General features: G+C 40.7%; 1 protein-coding gene across 4 annotated transcripts in view; it reads left to right on the forward strand.

The window, feature by feature from the left end:
• TTN (titin) overlaps positions 1 to 22307 on the forward strand; it is a 272102-nt gene that overhangs the window by 195855 nt on the left and 53940 nt on the right. For all 4 annotated transcript variants that reach the window (XM_068969318.1, XM_068969319.1, XM_068969320.1 and 1 more), the window contains 34 exons: positions 894 to 1202; positions 1336 to 1484; positions 1571 to 1603; positions 1769 to 1898; positions 1988 to 2287; positions 2370 to 2687; positions 3743 to 4039; positions 4149 to 4448; positions 4534 to 4848; positions 4935 to 5083; positions 6298 to 6448; positions 6539 to 6820; positions 8290 to 8592; positions 9082 to 9384; positions 9486 to 9767; positions 9873 to 10172; positions 10266 to 10568; positions 10664 to 10972; positions 11087 to 11368; positions 11489 to 11788; positions 11872 to 12165; positions 12272 to 15238; positions 15562 to 15882; positions 15978 to 16262; positions 16361 to 16660; positions 16973 to 17275; positions 17708 to 17983; positions 18088 to 18387; positions 18480 to 18782; positions 18937 to 19236; positions 19725 to 20012; positions 20374 to 20670; positions 20759 to 21061; positions 21158 to 21463. In XM_068969318.1, the coding sequence (XP_068825419.1) occupies positions 894 to 1202; positions 1336 to 1484; positions 1571 to 1603; positions 1769 to 1898; positions 1988 to 2287; positions 2370 to 2687; positions 3743 to 4039; positions 4149 to 4448; positions 4534 to 4848; positions 4935 to 5083; positions 6298 to 6448; positions 6539 to 6820; positions 8290 to 8592; positions 9082 to 9384; positions 9486 to 9767; positions 9873 to 10172; positions 10266 to 10568; positions 10664 to 10972; positions 11087 to 11368; positions 11489 to 11788; positions 11872 to 12165; positions 12272 to 15238; positions 15562 to 15882; positions 15978 to 16262; positions 16361 to 16660; positions 16973 to 17275; positions 17708 to 17983; positions 18088 to 18387; positions 18480 to 18782; positions 18937 to 19236; positions 19725 to 20012; positions 20374 to 20670; positions 20759 to 21061; positions 21158 to 21463 (11958 nt within the window). The remainder of the gene's footprint in view (positions 1 to 893; positions 1203 to 1335; positions 1485 to 1570; positions 1604 to 1768; positions 1899 to 1987; positions 2288 to 2369; positions 2688 to 3742; positions 4040 to 4148; positions 4449 to 4533; positions 4849 to 4934; positions 5084 to 6297; positions 6449 to 6538; positions 6821 to 8289; positions 8593 to 9081; positions 9385 to 9485; positions 9768 to 9872; positions 10173 to 10265; positions 10569 to 10663; positions 10973 to 11086; positions 11369 to 11488; positions 11789 to 11871; positions 12166 to 12271; positions 15239 to 15561; positions 15883 to 15977; positions 16263 to 16360; positions 16661 to 16972; positions 17276 to 17707; positions 17984 to 18087; positions 18388 to 18479; positions 18783 to 18936; positions 19237 to 19724; positions 20013 to 20373; positions 20671 to 20758; positions 21062 to 21157; positions 21464 to 22307) is intronic.

A 22307-nucleotide genomic window follows, 5' to 3' on the forward strand; every position in this document is an offset into this window, starting at 1 on the left:
TCTCCCTCACCAAACAGACCTTCCAGTAGGAGTGTAACAAAAAAAAAGTTTGTTAAATTTTCAATAATACATATGAACAAAGATGTAAGATCTTCAAGCATAGTCTGTGAAGTCTGTCAAATAAAAAGCAATTCTGAAAGACCTATAAGTGTATCAGTTCAAAAATTAAAATACTGTGGCCTTAATGAATAATACCACATGTTGTAATGTATGGATTTTCTGTGGAAAAAATTCAGCTATTTGTAAAAAAGACTTAAAATAATCTAAGTCCTATATGGAGCATATATAAAAAATGAATTATTCATTCATTCTGCAAGCTAGTATTAAATATATGCTATGTGTAAAAAACTGTCTTAAGCACTGGAAAGACCTATCATTAAAAAGATGAACAGAGTAAAAGAATTTCCATAATTGTAATGCACTGTCAGAAATATAATGGATTGTTATGTGATTAGGGACAGGGTCAATATCTACAATACAAGGCATTAAGAATCAGTTTGTGTTCAAAAGTTTACAGCTAATGATGAAGTCATTTTTTAATTTTATGGTAGGTTATATTAAGTTTTTAGTATAGAATACTGCAGAATCTCTTCAAAGAGATCTCAAAAGTAAAATAGCTTTTCACCAATCATGGGTAAATAGAATAATAATCTATCAAGAGCTAGCCAGTAGTCTTTCTATTCCCAGTTAGTTGTTTGCTTTCTTTGTTTTATCATTAATGCTAAATGAAAATAGACTTTTTTATATTTCTCTTCTCTATAAGGTAATTTATTCCTTTGGCATTCCTATTTTAATATTTTAAAAATAAAATATGATCAGGCATAGTAAAATATTCTTACAGTACATAAATCTAGCATCTCATCAGCTTCATATTTTGATTTTTTTTTACTTAGATCCACCTGGGGCACCTTCTCGCCCAGAAGTCAAAGATAAAACAAAGTCAAGCATCACACTAGCATGGAAACCTCCAGCCAAAGATGGTGGCAGTCCAATCAAAGGATACATTGTAGAAATGCAAGAAGAAGGCAGTACAGACTGGAAAAGCGTAAATGAACCAGACAAACTTCTACCTACCTGTGAATGTGTGGTGCCAAACTTGAAAGAGCTCAGGAAGTACAGATTCAGAGTGAAAGCTGTCAATGAAGCCGGTGAATCTGAACCAAGTGATACAACTGGAGAGATTCCTGCCACTGATATTCAAGGTACTAATCCTTAATCCATTTTTGTATTCATCTTTTGATCTTATTATGAAATTGATTCATTTACTGAAGATGTGCCAATTACTTTTTTGAAAAAGGTGAGCTAAATCCTGTTATATTATCCATGGTATTTCAGAGGTACCAGAAGTTTTCATTGATATTGGAGCACAAGACTGTCTGATTTGTCAAGCTGGCACACAGATTAGGATTCCTGCCGTCATTAAGGGACGCCCAACACCAAAATCATCTTGGGAATTTGATGGAAAGGCAAAGAAGGCAATGAAGGTAAGAAAATTATAATTCTCTGCATCTCCCACTGTATCACTCTTAGGAATATTTACACTATAACTGATTATCTTATTTTCTAATAGGACGGGGTTCATGATATACCTGAAGATGCACAGGTAAGAAAAAGAAAATTGAAATGATTTCAGAATCTGATGGACTTCAATACTGCTGTTCTTTCTTTCTTTTTTATTTATTTATTTTTTTTCCTTTACAATATTTTATTGGTTTTGCCACACATCAACATGATCATTCATTGTATGACTACTGCTTTCTTTGTACAGCTGGAGACTGCTGAAAATTCATCAGTAATTATTATTCCGGAGTGTAAACGATCTCATTCAGGCAAATACAGCATCACAGCCAAGAATAAAGCCGGACAAAAGACAGCAAATTGCAGAGTTAAAGTCATGGGTAAGAAAGGCTTTAAAAGTTATTATGGAGTAAGAACAAATTATTTTAAACAAGATAGCACTTTTTACATTGTGATTTGGATCCAACAGATGTACCAGGGCCACCCAAAGATCTGAAAGTCAGTGACATCACAAGGGGCAGTTGCAAACTTTCATGGAAGATGCCGGATGATGACGGAGGAGACAGGATCAAAGGCTATGTTATCGAGAAGAGGACTATTGACGGAAAAGCTTGGACTAAAGTCAATCCCAACTGTGGAAGCACCTCATTTGTCGTCCCTGACCTCATCTCTGGACAGGAATATTTCTTCCGCGTGCGGGCAGAAAACCGTTTCGGTGTTGGTGCTCCCGCGGAAACGATTCAGAGGACCACTGCCAGAGACCCAATATGTAAGTTTTTAAGTCAAAGATTAAATTAGCTTCCTAAACTTGAAATGTATTGTTGTAAACGATTCATACTTTGTTTTTAAAGATCCTCCTGATCCCCCTATTAAACTGAAGATTGGCCTTGTAACGAAGAACACCGTACACCTGTCATGGAAACCCCCAAAGAATGATGGGGGCTCCCCTGTCACCCACTATATTGTTGAGTGCCTTGCATGGGATCCTACTGGGAAAAAGAAAGAAGCATGGAGACAGTGCAATAAGCGTGATGTGGAAGAACTGGAATTTACCGTGGAAGACCTCATCGAGGGTGGGGAATACGAATTCAGAGTCAAAGCCGTCAATGCGGCAGGAGTCAGCAAACCTTCAGCCACTGTTGGCCCCGTGATCATCAGAGACCAGACATGTACGTACCAACACGTGATCAGAGAAGGTCCTCTTTATGGGTGCCTTCCTAGATACTCAAAAATCCAAAATAAAAAAGATGGCTCTGTGCATTGGAAGCTCCCATGGGTTGAGTCTGGACACGGGCCTGTTACCTAATCACTCAGCTCCCACAGAATTATCGCATTTCCTTACAGATTACCTTTCCTTTACTAAAAGGAGATACTGTGTGGAATTTCCTTACTCTGATTTTTCTCCACAATAGGCTGTTTTACTTACCAAAAGATAAAACAGCTCCTCTGAATGCTCCTCAAAAGGGACAAAAAGTAACCAGTTATTTTCTTAGCAACTGCCAGGGCCCGTTTATATTCACAGTCAAGTCTCTCTCTCTCTCCTTGAGAAAAAGAAACTTGTTTACATATCATGATAACCATGAATAATCTGAGAACAACATCAAAGGAAATGACATTGAGTGTCCTTGAGTAAAGATTACACGGGTTTTATTAAAGCTATGTTGATTTTTCTCTGTTTGAAAAAGAGATACATCCATTTTAAGAGATAAAATATCCACAGAAATACGCTAATAATTCTTCCTGTAATTACTGTTACCATCTCTGCTGCTGTGTATTTGTTAGCTCTCTCTTCTAAACTTAGGAAAGTGGTACTCACCACCCACTTTGCACATCCTCATACTAAATTCATGAAAAAGGGGAAATTGCTCTGCCTCTACTAGCAGTTATATTTCTTTAAAGGAGACTTCATCTCAGAACAAAATAGGCCCCCTCATTACTCTGAATAAATATTAGGGAATATCATAAAATAACTCCCAAGCCTAAGCTACTTACTACAGTTGCACTTCTTTCAGTATCTATAATCATAATGATGCCAGGTAAGAGAGAGGCAATAGCTGATACATAGCTACATAGAAATGAAGAAAGGATGATGACCACCTATACCTGTCCCCAAACTGGTACAAATTAGCTGAAGACAGATCTGTTCTTTATGAATTCTATTCAATACTTCTGATCCTTTAGTGTTTTATGTTTCTAATGACAATTTTTTTTTTAAATAATCTAGGCCCACCTGCAATTGAGCTAAAAGAATTCATGGAGGTTGAAGAAGGAACTGATGTTAACATTGTGGCCAAAATTAAAGGTGTGCCATTTCCAACACTAACCTGGTTTAAAGCTCCTCCAAAGAAGCCTGATAACAAAGAACCTGTTGTCTATGATACCCATGTCAACAAACTGGTGGTGGATGATACTTGCACCCTAGTGATCCCACAGTCTCGCAGGAGTGACACTGCCTTATACACCATCACAGCTGTGAATAATCTGGGAACAGCATCAAAGGAAATGAGACTGAATGTCCTTGGTAAAAATGACATGATTTTTTTAAAACTACATGACTTTCTGTTCATAAACGTAATATTTGGTTTTAAGATCTTTCCCTTAAAAGCTTTTCTTTTTTAAAACCATTTTAGGTCGCCCTGGCCCTCCAGTGGGACCAATAAAGTTCGAATCTATCTCAGCAGACCAAATGACATTATCTTGGCTTCCACCTATAGACGATGGTGGGTCTAAAATTACAAACTATGTAATTGAGAAAAGAGAAGCTAACAGGAAGACATGGGTGCGTGTCTCCAGTGAGCCCAAAGAATGCACGTACACAATTCCCAAGTTGTTAGAAGGCCATGAGTATGTATTCCGAATCATGGCCCAGAATAAATACGGCATTGGGGAGCCTCTTGACAGCGAACCTGAAACAGCGAGAAACCTCTTCTGTAAGTATCACATATTTCACACTCAAAGTCATTATTGTCTTTGTCTTTCATAATTTCTTATAAATCACTGTGATTTTTGTCACAGCTGTCCCTGGAGCACCAGATAAGCCAACAGTTAGCAGTGTGACTCGAAACTCCATGACTGTCAATTGGGAAGAGCCAGAATACGATGGAGGCTCTCCTGTGACCGGATATTGGCTAGAAATGAAAGACACCACTACAAAGAGATGGAAGAGAGTTAACCGAGATCCTATCAAAGCCATGACTTTGGGTGTTTCTTACAAAGTGACTGGTCTCATTGAAGGTTCTGATTATCAATTCCGAGTATACGCCATCAATGCTGCCGGTGTGGGGCCAGCAAGTCTGCCATCAGACCCAACGACTGCTAGAGACCCAATTGGTAAGCCTTCAAACCATTCCTTTTTCTTTTTCCTTCCCAAAAGTACCATGGAAAAGTCAAGAATAATGTCTACTTGTTCTTTCCAGCACCTCCTGGCCCTCCATTTCCCAAAGTTACAGACTGGACTAAATCATCTGCAGATCTGGAGTGGTCTCCCCCACTAAAAGATGGTGGGTCCAGAGTAACAGGATATATCGTTGAATATAAAGAAGAAGGAAAAGAAGAATGGGAAAAGGTAGCTAAACATGGCATGATGGGAATATACTGTAAATAAACTGAACATGTATAGTTATTATCAATCCCATTCATTCTTACCTGTATTTTTTTAATTAAGAAATCATAAAAATATTTTAACTGATAATCCAGACATCTTATATCAAAATTTTAATCAAAATTTGTCCTTAAAGCAATTATCCTTCAATTAAAAATAAATTTAATTATAAAAAACTTGTTTTATTATTATGAACCTTTTGGCTCTAAAGCTTAAAAAAGTGGAATAAGTACAGTACAGTTTTTTCAATCATTTGACAATATTTTAAAACATAATTGCTTCCATTCAGTATTTACCTATAATATCTGATCCATTAAACCGAAATTAACAATTTTCCCAAAGAGAGTAAATATGCTATTGTTACACTTTGGAAAGCTATTAAATCAAAAAACTACAGTAATCCCTTTCTATCCCCAAGGGATGCATTCTAAGACCGCCAGTGGATGCTTGAAACCAAGAATTATATTGAGCTCTCTCTATATACTATGGTTTTTCTTATACTAATGGGCAGGTTATTGTTGTTTAGGGGCTGTTGTTTAATTGCTAAGTCATGTCCGACTCTATGAGCCTATGGACTGTAGCCCACCAGGCTTCTCTCCATGGGATTTCCCAGATAAGAATACTGGAGGGGGTTGCCTTTTTCTTTCCAGATCTTCCTGACTCAGGGATCACACCTGCGTCTCCTGCATTGGCAGGCGGATTCTTTACCACTGAGCCACCAGTGAAGCCAGATGGTTCACTTCCCAAGCAGAGATGGAGCAGGATGACCCAAGATATCATTATATTGCTCAGAATGGAACTCAGTTTAAAACTGATGAATTGTTTACTTATGGAAACTTTTTTCCATTTAGTATTTTCAGATTCCCAATGAATTCTGTGGTAAATAAAACCACAGATAAGAAAGCATTACTGTATTCTAGCGGCTTCCCAGGTAGCACAATGGTAAAGAGCCCACTTCCTAGGCAGGAGACATAAGAGACAATGGGTTAGATCCTTAGGCTAGGAAGAGGCCCTGGAGGAGGAAAGGCAACCCCCTCCAGTATTCTTGCCTGGAAAATCCCATGGACAGAGGAGCCTGGCAGGCTACAGTCCATAAGGTAGTCCAAAAGTCAGACATAACTGAGCACGCATGTCACACACTGTATTCTAATTATAAAATGGCTGTGACTTTTCCCTAGGCTAAAGATAAAGAAGTGAGAGGAACAAAACTTGTTGTGACAGGATTGAAAGAAGGAGCATTCTACAAATTTAGAGTTAGAGCAGTCAACATTGCCGGCATTGGAGAACCTGGAGAAGTCACAGATGCTATTGAAATGAAGGATAGACTTGGTAATTACTGACGTTTCTATTATTTTATCAATGTTTGCATTTTGGATTGGAAATGAAAAGCACACTTACTATTTTTAAATTGTTTTCCAGAATTACCTGACCTTCAGTTAGATGCCAGCGTCAGAGATAGAATTGTAGTCCATGCTGGAGGGGTGATTCGGATTATCGCCTATGTGTCTGGAAAGCCTCCTCCAACTGTTACCTGGAACATGAATGAAAGAGCTTTACCTCAAGAGGCCACCATTGAGAGCACAGCCATTAGCTCATCCATGGTCATCAAGAATTGCCAGAGGAGCCACCAAGGCGTCTATTCTCTTCTTGCTAAAAATGCAGCAGGGGAAAGAAAGAAGACAATTATCGTTGATGTATTAGGTAAAAACTGTTTGTCCACACATCTTTTAAAAATAACATTTTATTTCAGCTACAAGAAAGATGTACTATTAAGAAAACTATATTACAAATATTTTGGAAAATAAGAGAAATTACCCACAATCCCGTTGACCTCTATTATTAGCATTTTTTTAATTCCCTCCTTACTATTTATCTAATATATACTTTAACATGGCTGTACTCCTACTATGAAGTCCTGTATGTTGCCTTTTTTATATAGCATGCTACCATAAGCATTTACTGTATTATCATATAGTCTTCATAAAAGCAACTTTCCTGCAAATGTCCAAGAATGTTTAACAGTTTGCTAATAAGACTGACCATTTTTCACATCATAGGACCTGCTATTTATTATAATAATGCAAAAATCCCTTTGAAGCTGTCCGCATTCTAATCAAAGAGAAGCATCATATTGGATTATCAATATTGCATTTCTAGTCCCTGAATACTGACGAACTCTGCAGGGCTTGTTCCCACCTCTCTCTGACTGCTCTCTTCCAGTGATTTGCTCAGAAAGTGAAGCCTTCCCACTCAGATCTCTCTCTCAGCATGTCTCTAGGCTCAGCCATACTCCAAACACCCAATTCTTATGTTAAAATAACCAGTTCTCTATTGAGCATAATTCATATTATGAAACTGGTTTGTTTTATTAACGAAAATGGCATGAAGAAACAATCTCATTGAGCAATTCTTCTGTCCAATGGCTGTTACTTTACAAACTGGTGTATTTCCAGGTTAAACTGCAACCATCTGTCTCACGGGTCATTCTGAGATTTGGGGTCTTCTGTGCTACTCAGGTTCACTGATCACCCTGATAAAATTCTCTCCCCCTTTTCCTTCTGGAGAGTAAACTAAACACAAAAAATAGTCATGCCGCTCCTCACCCTTCTCCCGTCTCCCTCTGTGCACTTTCCTCCCAACATCACCCTCTTATCTGACTCACAAATTACTAAAAAATTTTTATATATGTGTGTGTGTATATATAAAGCTGTTCCATAAGTCTCTGTTAAAACAGGGGCAATCAGTAACTACCGCAAACTTACTTTATTTTAAAATATGGTTGGATATAGACATCAGAAAAGAAAGAAAAAACAAACCTTAACAAACACAAAATCTGCGTCAGACATAGACTGGTGATTCAATTCTTACATGATAGTATACATGATAGAATGCCAGTCTATGTCTGACGCAGGATACAGCATGCTTGGGGCTGGTGCATGGGGATGACCCACTGAGATGTTATGGGGAGGGAGGTGAGAGGGGGGTTCATGTTTGGGAACACATGTAAGAATTAAAGATTTTTAAATTAAAAAAATAAATAAATAAACACAAAATCTTATTTTTTTCATAACAGTATTTTTGTCTCCCTTTTAAAAACAGAAGGTAACAAATATTGAGCCCTATAGTTCATTGAAGTAAAACAACTAGAAACCTTCCCCTCTTATTTCTAGATGTACCAGGTCCTGTTGGAATACCATTCCTGGCTCACAACCTGACCAATGACTCCTGCAAGCTGACATGGTTCTCACCAGAAGATGATGGAGGCTCTCCCATCACCAATTATGTCATTGAAAAGCGGGAAGCTGACCGCAGGGCATGGACCCCAGTGACATACACAGTTACCCGACACAATGCTACTGTCCAGGGTCTCATTCAAGGAAAAGCCTACTTTTTCCGAATTGCGGCTGAAAATAGTATTGGCATGGGCCCATTTGTTGAGACTACAGATGCTATTGTCATAAGAGATCCAATCAGTAAGTACAGTTTAAAACAATTTCATCCTTAATCACTTCTTCACTCATTTAATCAAAGACTGTAGTGACAAAATAGATGTATAAATAAATGCCAAACATTTCTTTCATTTGACAAATACTCAGTATCTGATGTTGGTTCTATTTGAATGTGACTGTGAAAGAGGTTATGGGAATACATATGCCTCAGATCCTTCCATATAATACTGCACTTTTAAAATTTTCACTTAATGGCATAAACATGAAGCAGTTTCCTAACTCTGAAACTACCAGCTCTGGAGAACTTTCCTGAATTACCTGGTCTCAATTAACCTCTATTTTGTCATCTGGAAATCAGACTGTATTGGATCCCTTTTAGCTACTCATTTTATGTTGAGATCTCTTTCGTCACTTACCAATAGTTTAATGTTTAAATGCAATCCTCAGAAAGTAATATTTACCACATTCTCCTACATTTTTAACATTTGTCTCACTGTCACTCCACACCTGTAGCTGTACCAGAGCGTCCTGAAGACCTGGAAGTCAAAGAAGTTACCAAAGACTCTGTCACATTGACTTGGAATCCCCCTAAGTATGATGGCGGATCTGAAATTATCAACTATGTCCTAGAAAGCCGTCTCATTGGAACTGAGAAGTTCCACAAAGTTACAAGTGACAACTTGATGAGCCGGAAATACACTGTGAAAGGCTTAAAAGAAGGTGATACCTATGAGTACCGTGTCAGTGCTGTCAATATTGTTGGACAAGGCAAACCATCATTTTGCACCAAGCCAATCACTTGCAAGGATGAGCTGGGTATGTGTCAAATGCAGCTTACACTCTGAAAACTTGTACACATGCAGATTTACTGTAAGACCTCAGTCAGACTGATTTTCCTTTATCATTATACATTTCAGCTCCTCCAACGCTTGACCTCGACTTCAGAGATAAGCTCACAGTTCGAGTTGGTGAAGCGTTCGCCCTCACTGGCCGTTACTCAGGCAAACCAAAGCCTAAAGTTTCTTGGTTCAAAGATGAAGCTGATGTGCTGGAAGATGACCGCACTCATATAAAGACCACCCCGACAACGCTTGCTCTTGAGAAGCTCAAGGCCAAGCGTTCAGATTCTGGCAAATACTGTGTGGTTGTGGAGAACAGTACAGGCTCCAGGAAGGGTGTCTGTCAAGTTAATGTTGTTGGTAAGTATTATTTAGCAAGTATGAGAAACATTCTGTTCTTTCCGGAGCAGAAGTGGAAATAACATTTTGTGCTGTGTTTTTTTTTTTTTTTTTTTTTGTATTCAGACCGTCCTGGACCACCAGTAGGACCAGTTATTTTTGATGAGGTGACAAAAGATTACATGGTTATCTCTTGGAAGCCACCTTTAGATGATGGAGGCAGTGAAATTACCAATTACATTATTGAGAAGAAGGAGGTGGGCAAAGACGTTTGGATGCCTGTGACATCTGCAAGTGCCAAAACAACATGCAAAGTTTCTAAACTGCTTGAAGGAAAAGATTATATTTTCCGGATACATGCTGAAAACCTGTATGGAATAAGTGATCCTCTGGTGTCTGATTCAATGAAAGCCAAAGATCGCTTCAGTATGCATCGTATTTCTTTTCAGTGATTTACTGTTTGCTGTTGTTAACAGGAAGAATTAAATCTCTAACACATTGTGCTAATGTTTGTTTTAGGGGTTCCTGATGCACCTGACCAGCCAGTCGTTACAGAAGTTACCAAAGACTCTGCATTAGTCTCCTGGAACCAGCCACATGATGGAGGAAAGCCCATCACAAACTACATCCTGGAAAAGAGGGAAACTATGTCCAAACGATGGGCTAGAGTTACCAAAGAGCCTATCCATCCACACACTAAATTTAGGGTTCCTGATCTTCTAGAGGGGTGTCACTATGAATTCCGAGTTTCTGCAGAAAATGAAATTGGTATTGGAGACCCAAGTCCACCATCCAAACCAGTCTTTGCTAAAGACCCAATTGGTATAGTACTAAAGCATTCTTTCAGCTTTCATTTTATCTAAGTTTGTTTCCAGCTATATTCTAACTCTGTTTTGATCTTCTCTTTTGTTATGTAGCTAAACCAAGTCCACCTGTTAATCCTGAAGCAATAGATACAACATGTAATTCAGTTGATCTAACCTGGCAACCACCACGTCGTGATGGTGGGAGCAAGATTCTGGGTTACATTGTTGAGTACCAGAAAGTTGGAGATGAAGAATGGAAAAGAGCCAATCACACTCCTGAGTCTTGTCCTGAAACTAACTATAAAGTGACCGGTCTTCGGGATGGTCAATCCTATAAGTTCAGAGTAATAGCAGTTAATGCAGCTGGCGAGTCAGATCCAGCTCATGTTCCTGAGCCAGTGCTAGTAAAAGACAGGCTCGGTGAGTACAGACATTCTCAGTTGCCTCCGCAAGGAAGACAGGTTTCATTGTCTATGCTTAACTGTAAAATACATGAACAAAGCAAATCTGAAAGTACCATTCTCTTTATTCTAGAACCCCCCGAGTTGATTCTTGATGCCAACATGGCAAGAGAACAACACATAAGGGTTGGTGATACTCTAAGGCTTAGTGCCATCATCAAAGGAGTGCCATTCCCAAAAGTAACCTGGAAAAAGGAAGACAGAGAGGCTCCAACTAAAGCAAGAATTGATGTTACTCCAGTTGGCAGCAAGCTTGAAATTCGTAATGCTGCCCATGAAGATGGTGGCATTTACTCCTTAACAGTGGAGAATCCAGCTGGTTCAAAAACTGTCTCAGTAAAAGTACTCGTATTAGGTAAGAATTTTAGTGCTCGTGATGTCCTTAATGCAATAACATATAAATGTAACTCAATACATTTTGAGTTCTTAGCTGGATCAAATCACTTACATAACTGTGTTATTTAACACTTTTCAGATAAGCCTGGGCCACCTAGAGATCTGGAAGTCAGTGAAATAAGGAAAGATTCTTGTTACCTTACTTGGAAGGAACCCCTGGATGATGGTGGTTCTGTTATTACAAATTATGTGGTTGAGAGGAAAGATGTTGCCAGTGCCCAGTGGTCACCTCTTTCAACTACATCAAAGAAAAAGAGTCACTTGGCTAAGCATCTTAATGAAGGCAATCAGTATGTCTTCCGAGTCGCTGCTGAGAACCAGTATGGACGTGGTCCCTTTGTAGAAACACCTAAACCCATCAAAGCTGTGGATCCCCTACGTAAGTTGCTCTCTTTGGATACAAAAGTACTGTTTGACTGTCTTTGAGAATATTGTTTATTCATCATAACTTCTTCTGAAAAGATCCCCCAGGGCCACCCAAGAACCTACACCATGTGGATGTTGACAAGACTGAAGTCTCCCTTGTTTGGAATAAGCCAGACCGCGATGGTGGCTCTCCAATCACAGGATATTTGGTAGAATATCAGGAAGAGGGCACCGAAGACTGGATTAAGTTCAAGACCGTGACAAACTTAGAGTGTGTTGTTACTGGACTACAACAAGGAAAGACCTATAGATTCCGGGTAAAAGCTGAAAACATTGTGGGTCTTGGTCTCCCTGACACAACTATCCCAATAGAATGTCAAGAAAAACTAGGTAAATTTTAGATTGGCACTATTTTTTTCTTTTTAAAATTATTTATATTGTGATATTATCCATATCATCAAAAGCAAAATCTAATTTCCTCGTGTTTACTTTCCAGTGCCTCCATCTGTGGAGCTGGATGTGAAATTAATTGAAGGCCTTGTGGTAAAAGCCGGAACTACAGTCAGATTCCCTGCCATTATAAGAGGCGTGCCCATTCCTACTGCAAAGTGGACAACCGATGGGAATGAGATTAAAACAGATGAACACTATACAGTTGAGACTGACAACTTCTCGTCAGTACTCACCATTAAGAACTGCTTAAGGAAAGATACCGGGGAATATCAGATCACAGTGTCCAATGCAGCCGGCACCAAAACAGTAGCCGTACATCTTACTGTTCTTGATGTTCCTGGTCCACCAACAGGCCCTATTAATATCCTGGAAGTTACCCCTGAATATATGACCATATCATGGCAGCCACCTAAGGATGATGGAGGAAGCCCTGTGATAAATTACATCGTTGAGAAAAAAGACACAAAGAAAGATACATGGGGTGTGGTATCTTCAGGTAGCAGCAAGACAAAGTTGAAAGTCCCACACCTGCAAAAGGGATATGAATATGTCTTCCGAGTGAAAGCAGAGAATAAGATTGGTATCGGCCCTCCTCTTGACTCTGTACCTACTGTTGCTAAACATAAATTTAGTCCTCCATCTCCTCCTGGTAAACCAGTGGTTACTGACATTACGGAAAATGCTGCAACAGTGGCGTGGACCCTGCCAAAATCTGATGGCGGGAGTCCAATAACTGGTTACTATCTGGAGCGTCGAGAAGTAACAGGCAAATGGGTGCGAGTCAACAAAACTCCTCTAGCGGACCTGAAGTTCAGAGTGACTGGACTCTATGAGGGAAATACATATGAGTTTAGAGTGTTTGCTGAGAATCTTGCAGGACTAAGCAATCCATCCCCAAGTTCGGATCCAATAAAAGCTTGCCGGCCCATCAAACCCCCTGGACCACCTATTAATCCTAAGCTGAAAGACAAGACCAGAGAATCAGCTGATCTGGTGTGGACAAAGCCTCTCAGCGATGGTGGCAGCCCCATTCTGGGCTATGTTGTAGAATGCCAGAAAGCTGGGACAACACAGTGGGACAGGATTAACAAAGATGAACTCATTAGGCAGTGTGCCTTTAGGGTACCTGGACTCATCGAAGGAAATGAATACAGATTCCGTATAAAGGCAGCTAACATTGTGGGAGAAGGAGAGCCACGCGAACTAGCAGAATCTGTAATCGCAAAGGACATCCTTCATCCTCCAGAAGTAGAACTTGACGTAACCTGTCGTGATGTCATCACCGTCAGAGTAGGCCAGACTATCCGCATTCTTGCTCGGGTCAAAGGCAGACCTGAACCGGACATAACTTGGTCCAAGGAAGGCAAAGCAGTGGTCCAAGATAAGCGGGTTAACATAATTCATGACCTACCTCGTGTTGAGTTACAAATTAAAGAAGCTGTTAGAGCTGATCATGGCAAGTACATCATCTCGGCCAAGAACAGCAGTGGACACGCCCAGGGTTTTGCTATCGTTAATGTCCTTGACAGACCCGGGCCTTGCCAGAATTTAAAGGTCACCAATGTAACCAAAGAGAACTGTACAATTTCTTGGGAAAACCCACTAGACAATGGTGGCTCAGAAATAACAAACTTTATAGTGGAATATCGCAAACCAAATCAGAAAGGCTGGTCAATTGTCGCCTCAGATGTCACTAAGCGATTAATCAAGGCCAACCTCTTAGCCAACAACGAATACTATTTCCGAGTTTGTGCAGAGAATAAAGTAGGTGTTGGGCCAACCATTGAAACCAAAACTCCAATTCTGGCTATTAACCCTATTGATAGACCAGGGGAGCCCGAAAACCTTCATATTGCAGATAAAGGAAAGACATTTGTCTATCTAAAATGGAGGCGGCCTGATTATGATGGTGGTAGCCCAAATCTATCATATCACGTTGAAAGGAGGCTGAAGGGCTCTCCTGATTGGGAAAGAGTGCATAAAGGAAGCATTAAAGAAACCCACTACATGGTTGACAAATGTGTTGAAAACCAGATTTATGAGTTCAGAGTGCAAACAAAGAATGAAGGTGGGGAAAGTGACTGGGTAAAGACAGAGGAAGTTGTTGTGAAGGAAGACCTGCAGAAACCAGTACTCGATCTGAAATTAAGTGGTGTGCTCACTGTCAAAGCAGGAGACACCATTCGACTTGAGGCCGGTGTTAGAGGCAAACCGTTTCCAGAAGTTTCATGGACCAAGGACAAAGATGCTACAGACTTAACAAGATCACCAAGGGTCAAGATTGACACCAGTGGTGATTCGTCTAAATTTTCTCTCACTAAAGCGAAGCGAAGTGATGGTGGTAAATACGTAATTACAGCAACTAACACGGCTGGCAGTTTCATGGCCTTTGCCACTGTGAATGTTTTAGATAAGCCTGGCCCTGTAAGAAATCTGAAAATTACTGATGTGTGTAGTGACAGGTGTTCTCTTCGCTGGGATCCACCGGAGGATGATGGTGGCTGTGAGATCCAAAATTATATTTTAGAAAAATGTGAGAGCAAGAGAATGGTTTGGTCCACCTTTTCCTCTACTATCTTAACACCTGGTACTACAGTAACACGTCTCATAGAAGGAAATGAATATATCTTCAGAGTCCGTGCAGAAAATAAGATAGGCACAGGGCCTCCAACAGAAACTAAGCCAATCATTGCGAAAACCAAATATGATAAACCTGGTCGCCCTGATCCCCCAGAAGTCACTAAAGTAAGCAAAGAAGAGATGACCGTGGTTTGGACGCCACCTGAATATGATGGTGGAAAGTCCATCACAGGATACTATTTGGAGAAAAAGGAAAAACATTCAGTGCGATGGGTCCCTGTCAACAAGAGTGCAGTTCCCGAGAGACGTCTGAAAGTACAGAATCTCCTTCCAGGACATGAGTATCAGTTCCGTGTCAAGGCAGAAAATGAAGTTGGAATTGGAGAACCAAGCTTGCCATCAAGACCAGTGGTAGCAAAAGACCCCATAGGTATGATGTTCTTGTTTTTCTCTGGTATTATATCAACTCTTAATCTCAAATGCAGAGGTATTAGACAAGTTAAATCCACAACATCAAAACTTTATCTTAGCCAGTATTTTTCCAAATAGATCTTTTACCAAACCACCTAAAATATACGAACAATGGTAGATTCTAAATTTTCAAAGGAAAATAAGGAGGACTTAGTTAGCAACTGAGAAATTGAATGTACTATCTGTGGTTAATTAAGAATAGACTGTATAAAATTATACATTAACATATCACTAGTAGTGGTTAACCAAATGTAAATTTATTCTTACGTAATTTACTTTCAGAACCACCTGGTCCACCGACCAATCTCAAAGTGGTTGATACAACCAAAAGTTCCATAACTCTTGGTTGGGGAAAACCAGTGTATGATGGTGGTGCACCAATCATTGGCTATGTTGTGGAAATGAGACCTAAAAAAGCAGACATGTCACCGGATGAAGGCTGGAAAAGGTGCAATGCTGCAGCGCAACTTGTCCGCATGGAATTCACCGTGACCAGCTTGGATGAAAACCAGGAATATGAGTTCAGGGTTTGTGCCCAAAACCAAGTTGGCATCGGGCGCCCTGCAGAACTAAAGGATGCTATTAAACCTAAAGAAATCCTAGGTGAGGCCCTAGGTTATCACTTGGTTTATTGTTTCACTTCTCACATGACTTCCCCACATTCTGAAGTCAACTAATGGCCTTCATGTCATTTGTAGAACCTCCGGAGATTGACTTGGATGCCAGCATGAGAAAACTGGTCACTGTGAGGGCAGGATGCCCCATCCGACTATTTGCCATCGTGAGAGGGCGACCAGCCCCTAAGGTCACCTGGAGAAAAGTGGGTATTGATAATGTGGTCAGAAAGGGACAGGTTGATTTGGTTGACACCATGGCCTTCCTTGTCATCCCCAATTCTACACGTGACGACTCAGGAAAATACTCTTTGACGCTTGTGAACCCAGCGGGAGAAAAGGCCGTGTTTGTGAATGTCAGAGTATTAGGTGGGTGGTGAAAAACTGTCTTCTTCCCCTTCAAAAATCTCCTTAGTTAATCAGGAGGCTGAGGGAACTCATATATCTAATCTTGTGGTTCTTTACAGATACCCCTGGGCCCGTGTCTGATTTAAAAGTTTCAGATGTCACTAAAACATCATGCCACGTTTCCTGGGGCCCTCCCGAGAATGATGGCGGGAGCCAGGTGACACATTATATTGTGGAGAAACGTGAGGCAGAGAGAAAGACATGGTCGACAGTCACCCCAGAAGTGAAGAAAACAAGCTTCCATGTCACCAATCTTGTCCCTGGGACAGAATATTTCTTCAGAGTGACTGCTGTCAATGAGTATGGCCCTGGTGTCCCAACAGATGTCCCCAAACCAGTGCTTGCGACGGACCCTCTAAGTAAGTCACATCCTTTCTCCCCTCTCTTAACCCCAGTCCCCAACTTCAATCAAGTCAAGACACCAAACAGTTACCAGATACCAAAACCCTAAAGGGCTTTAACTCGTAGAAACCTACACAGCACAAAAGAATATCTAACTCTCTCACTGAAGACTTTTGATCTGCCTCATAGAGTACTTTTTACTTTCAACAGCCCGAACCACATTTCCCACATACTTTGAAGCAGGTGGCATATGAAAACATTAATGTATATTACAAAGGGATGGATTTGGCGACCTGGACAGTTTTTTCTTAATCACGTTTTTCTTCCAGGTGAGCCAGATCCACCCAGGAAACTCGAGGTTACTGAAATGACAAAGAACAGCGCTGTATTAGCCTGGTTACCGCCCCTGCGTGATGGAGGCGCTAAAATCGACGGCTACATCGTTAGTTACAGGGAAGAGGAGCAGCCTGCAGATCGCTGGACAGAGTACTCAGTGGTGAAAGACCTCAGCCTGGTTGTCACTGGCCTCAAGGAAGGGAAGAAATACAAATTTAGAGTAGCGGCCAGAAATGCTGTGGGAGTCAGTTTGCCGAGAGAAGCTGAAGGCGTGTACGAAGCCAAAGAACAGCTGTGTAAGTGGACACTGAGTCATTTTTATCACGTGATAATAGTTTACAAGAATTTTCTTTTGACATGGAAACATTTATCCCCGAAGAATCTAATTCCAGAAATACCTGAAATATAGGAGAGAATAGTGGTTTTCAAACATTTACACCCACACGCATGGTAAAACAACTTAAATCATGACACAGTACACACATACATATATATATATAACTTTAAAAAGAAGTTTCTTAGAGCAACACCCATCCTTATTATGTATGCTAGACTCTGGTATTTTCAATTCAATCTCATTCTTTTAAAAAAGTATTAGCAGTGATGCAGACATCCCCTGGAACCTGCTAATGGGTTGTTATTCACCACTTGAAAAACACTAGTATAGTTTCTCATTAGAGGAAATTTAACCTCCCCACAAAATTAATGTATCTTCATCTTACTTTCAGTGCCACCCAAGATCCTCATGCCAGAGCAAATTACTATCAAAGCTGGGAAGAAACTCCGAATCGAAGCCCATGTGTATGGAAAGCCTAATCCGGTCTGTAAATGGAAAAAAGGAGAAGATGACGTTGTTACCTCCAGCCACCTGGCTGTGCATAAAGCAGACAATTCTTCAATTCTGATCATAAAAGATGTTACTAGGAAAGACAGCGGTTACTATAGCCTCACTGCAGAGAACAGTTCTGGGACAGACACTCAGAAAATCAAAGTCATCGTCATGGGTAGGTTCAGCATTAGACAAACAGCCATCCACATGTGAAGATCAGAAGCATTTTTTCCAGTCCCATTCCTATCCTTACCTTTTCTCTCCTCTTGGTTCACACAGACGCTCCTGGACCCCCCCAGCCTCCATTTGACATTTCTGACATAGACGCTGATGCCTGCTCCCTGTCCTGGCACATTCCTCTGGAGGATGGAGGCAGCAACATCACCAATTACATCGTGGAGAAGTGTGACGTGAGCCGAGGTGACTGGGTGACAGCGCTAGCGTCAGTGACAAAAACTAACTGCAGGGTTGGGAAACTGATCCCAGGCCAAGAGTACATCTTCCGGGTCCGTGCCGAGAATCGATTTGGCATTTCAGAGCCTCTCACGTCTCCCAAGATGGTGGCTAAGTTCCCATTTGGTATGTTCCTTTCAGGACGAAAAACTGAACTGTTTTCTTTCTAATCTGTTGTGTAGGCTGGAAACTGACATTTCCCTGGTCTTCATCTCCAGGTGTTCCCAGTGAACCCAAGAACGCACGCGTCACTAAAGTCAACAAAGACTGCATCTTCGTGGCATGGGACAGGCCCGACAGTGACGGAGGCAGCCCCATCACTGGTTACCTGATTGAACGCAAAGAAAGAAACAGTTTGCTCTGGGTGAAAGCCAATGACACTCCTGTCCGGTCAACTGAATATCCCTGTGCTGGCCTGGTAGAAGGCCTTGAGTATTCATTCAGAATCTATGCCCTAAACAAAGCTGGATCCAGCCCACCCAGCAAACCAACTGAATATGTGACTGCAAGAACTCCAATTGGTAATTATTTTTTTTAAGTATTATGAGGGCACATTTAAATCTTGGCATCTCTAAATGTTACTATTTCCATTCAGGAATATATTCTGGGTGATACAGTGAAAAAGAACATTTCTGCTGTTAAGACAAATGCTGAGAATATCTCTCTTGGTTCTAGATCCTCCTGGCAAGCCTGAAGTCATTGATATTTCCAAGAGTACTGTATCTCTTGTCTGGGCTCGTCCTAAGCATGATGGAGGCAGCAAAATTATTGGCTATTTCGTAGAAGCTTGCAAACTTCCTGGTGATAAGTGGATACGGTGTAATACTTCACCTCACCAGATTCCCCAGGAAGAGTTCACAGTGACTGGCTTAGAAGAGAATGCTCAGTATCAATTCAGAGCAATTGCCAAGACCGCAGTAAATATTAGCCAGCCTTCTGAACCTTCCGATCCAGTGACTATCATGGCAGAAAGTGGTAAGATTCTGTTGGACATTCTAGGCAAAGGAAGACATCACTCATAATACATGTTTCCCCTAATAAAAAACTAAATCTACATCTATGAAAATAAGGACAAATAAAATGATAGGTACTTTGTATACAGACATTAAAAATTATGATTATAGAGAATCTTAATAACATGTTAAACTAAAAAGATAGCAAACCGTGAAGACCACATACTTTTAACCATACACATGCACAGAAAGATGCCCCCAAAAAATGCACCAAAGTGATAAGAGTGAAGCTTTCAGGATGCTGGGATGGTGGATAATATCTTTCCTTTTTTTTATACTGTCAGCATTATCAAATTTTGGCATTAAACTTGTATTTCTTTTATAATGAATAGTTACTTTAAGAAAATCCCATCTTGAAAAAGATAGCCTATTTATTTCTCACTTTTACAAATAAGCATTATATAATATAGCTTTGCATATATTAAATCCCTTTATCTTACTTCTTTCCAGTGCCTCCCAGGATAGACCTGAGTGTGGCTATGAAATCTTTGCTTACTGTGAAAGCTGGAACCAACGTTTGCCTGGATGCTACTGTCTTTGGCAAACCGAAGCCCACAGTCTCTTGGAAGAAGGATGGCACACTGCTGAAACCATCGGAAGGGATCAAGATGGCCACGCAGCGGAACCTGTGCACCCTGGAGCTGTTCAGTGTGACCCGGAGAGACTCAGGGGACTACACCATCACTGCTGAAAACCCAAGTGGCTCCAAATCAGCTACTATCAAGCTCAAAGTATTAGGTAACTAAAACACTTCACTAGACTCTCAGGCTTTACTTTGGTTAATGTGATGTCATAGAATTTACAAAATACCATGTGAGAAAAGATACCTAACTTGATGTATCTTTTGTCATCATGGAATTATTCTCAACACAGAACAGTAGTGTTTTACAGCTGAAAAGACCATTAGAGATCACGTATTCCAGATACTTAATTTTAGATATGAGGAAATTAAGATCTGGAGAAAAGTAACTTGCAAGGTCGTATGGGAAGCTAATGACAGTATAAAGACAGCAGCCCAGGTCTCCAGTCCTCCACTCTGTTCATCCCCTATTTCATATGTTTGGGAGAAAGACTTACCTTTTCTTTCTTATCCTTTCAGATAAACCAGGTCCTCCAGCATCCGTTAAAATCAACAAAATGTATTCGGATCGTGCAATGCTTTCTTGGGAACCTCCTCTTGAAGATGGAGGCTCAGAAATCACCAACTACATTGTTGACAAACGTGAAACGAGCAGACCCAACTGGGCTCAAGTCTCTGCTACTGTGCCCATCACCAGCTGCAGTGTGGAGAAACTGATAGAGGGCCACGAGTACCAGTTCCGAATTTGTGCTGAAAATAAATACGGAGTGGGCGACCCGATCTTAACTGAGCCAGCAATTGCCAAAAACCCATACGGTAAGAACGTTTTCCTGCAGTTTTTCATTCTGCTTTTTAAATATTACCTTTTAGACCGGGACATAAACCTGTCGGTTAACCTCTGCAGACCCTCCTGGACGCTGTGACCCCCCTGTTATTAGCAACGTAACCAAGGACCACATGACAGTCAGCTGGAAGCCCCCAGCAGATGACGGCGGCTCCCCCATCACCGGCTATTTGGTTGAAAAGCGGGAAACCCACGCAGTTAACTGGACTAAAGTCAACAGAAAACCTGTGATAGAAAGAACAATAAAAGCAACAGGTCTCCAAGAAGGCACAGAATATGAGTTCCGAGTTATAGCCATCAACAAGGCTGGACCAGGCAAACCCAGTGATGCCTCCAAAGCTGTTTATGCCCAAGATCCTCTGTGTAAGTTTTCATGGAAGAGTCCCACAGCTGTGTGATAATCAGCATTCAACAACCAGGAATGACGTTTTAATGAAATTTTTCTATTATCATCCTCAGATCCTCCTGGACCACCAGCTTTCCCCAAAGTATATGACACAACCCGGAGCTCTGTGAGTCTGTCTTGGGGCAAGCCAGCCTATGACGGGGGCAGTCCTATCATTGGTTACCTTGTTGAAGTAAAACGAGCTGATTCGGATAACTGGGTGAGGTGCAATTTACCACAGAAGCTCCAGAAAACCCGCTTTGAGGTTACCGGCCTAATGGAAAACACAGAATACCAGTTCCGTGTGTATGCCGTTAATAAGATTGGATACAGTGACCCCAGCGATGTGCCCGACAAACACTGTCCCAAGGACATTTTAAGTAAGTATTACCAGGAGAAATATACAGAACTCTTTTCATCAGTCATACTGTAAGAAGGAATATATAGAACTCCTCTATGTAGATTTATTTATTTACAAGTTTTAGGGTTGGTAACTCTAGAAGTATGTTGTAGGAGAGCTGGGTTGGTACTTTATGGTACTGTATAACAAGCCAAATGGAAGGCAAGGTGATTTGTGGTTTTGAAATGTTTTTCTTACTTACCTGAGAATTTCCTATCTTCAAAAGATTATGGAATATAGGGATTTTATTGAGAATAAAAAGTTGTTGTTTTTTTAAAAAAACTAAGTAGTGAGCCATTTCGTAGAAGGAAATGGCAACTCTCTCCAGTACTCTTGCCTGGAGAATCCCAGGGACAGAGGATCCTGGTGGGCTGCTGTCCATAGGATCACACAGAGTCAGACACGACTGAAGCGACTTAGCATGCATGCATGCATTGGAGAAGGAAATGGCAACCCACTCCAGTATTCTTGCCTGGAGAATGCCAGGGACAGAGGAGCCTGGTGGGCTGCTGTCCATAGGGTCGCAGAGAGTCAGACATGACTGAAGCGACTTACCAGCAGCAGCAGTGAGCTATTTATTATTCTTAGGTTTTTATTTTCTCTTCTAACCCACCCCTCTCCATCTTAATTTCTTTTCCCACCATTTCTTCTATTCACTTATTCTCCCTAATCAATGCTCCTACTACTTTGAATTACACTTCACCCACTGTGTACTTTTCTTCCTACAATGAAATAAAGAAAGTCAGAGTGTATAGCAGAGTGCTTTCACTGGAAGAAAGCCCAAAATCAGTCATCTACTTGTAAAATACAGAGAGTTTAAGAGT

The sequence above is a fragment of the Capricornis sumatraensis genome, chromosome 3 (genome assembly GCF_032405125.1).
Source record: "Capricornis sumatraensis isolate serow.1 chromosome 3, serow.2, whole genome shotgun sequence".
Taxonomy (NCBI): Eukaryota; Metazoa; Chordata; class Mammalia; order Artiodactyla; family Bovidae; genus Capricornis; species Capricornis sumatraensis.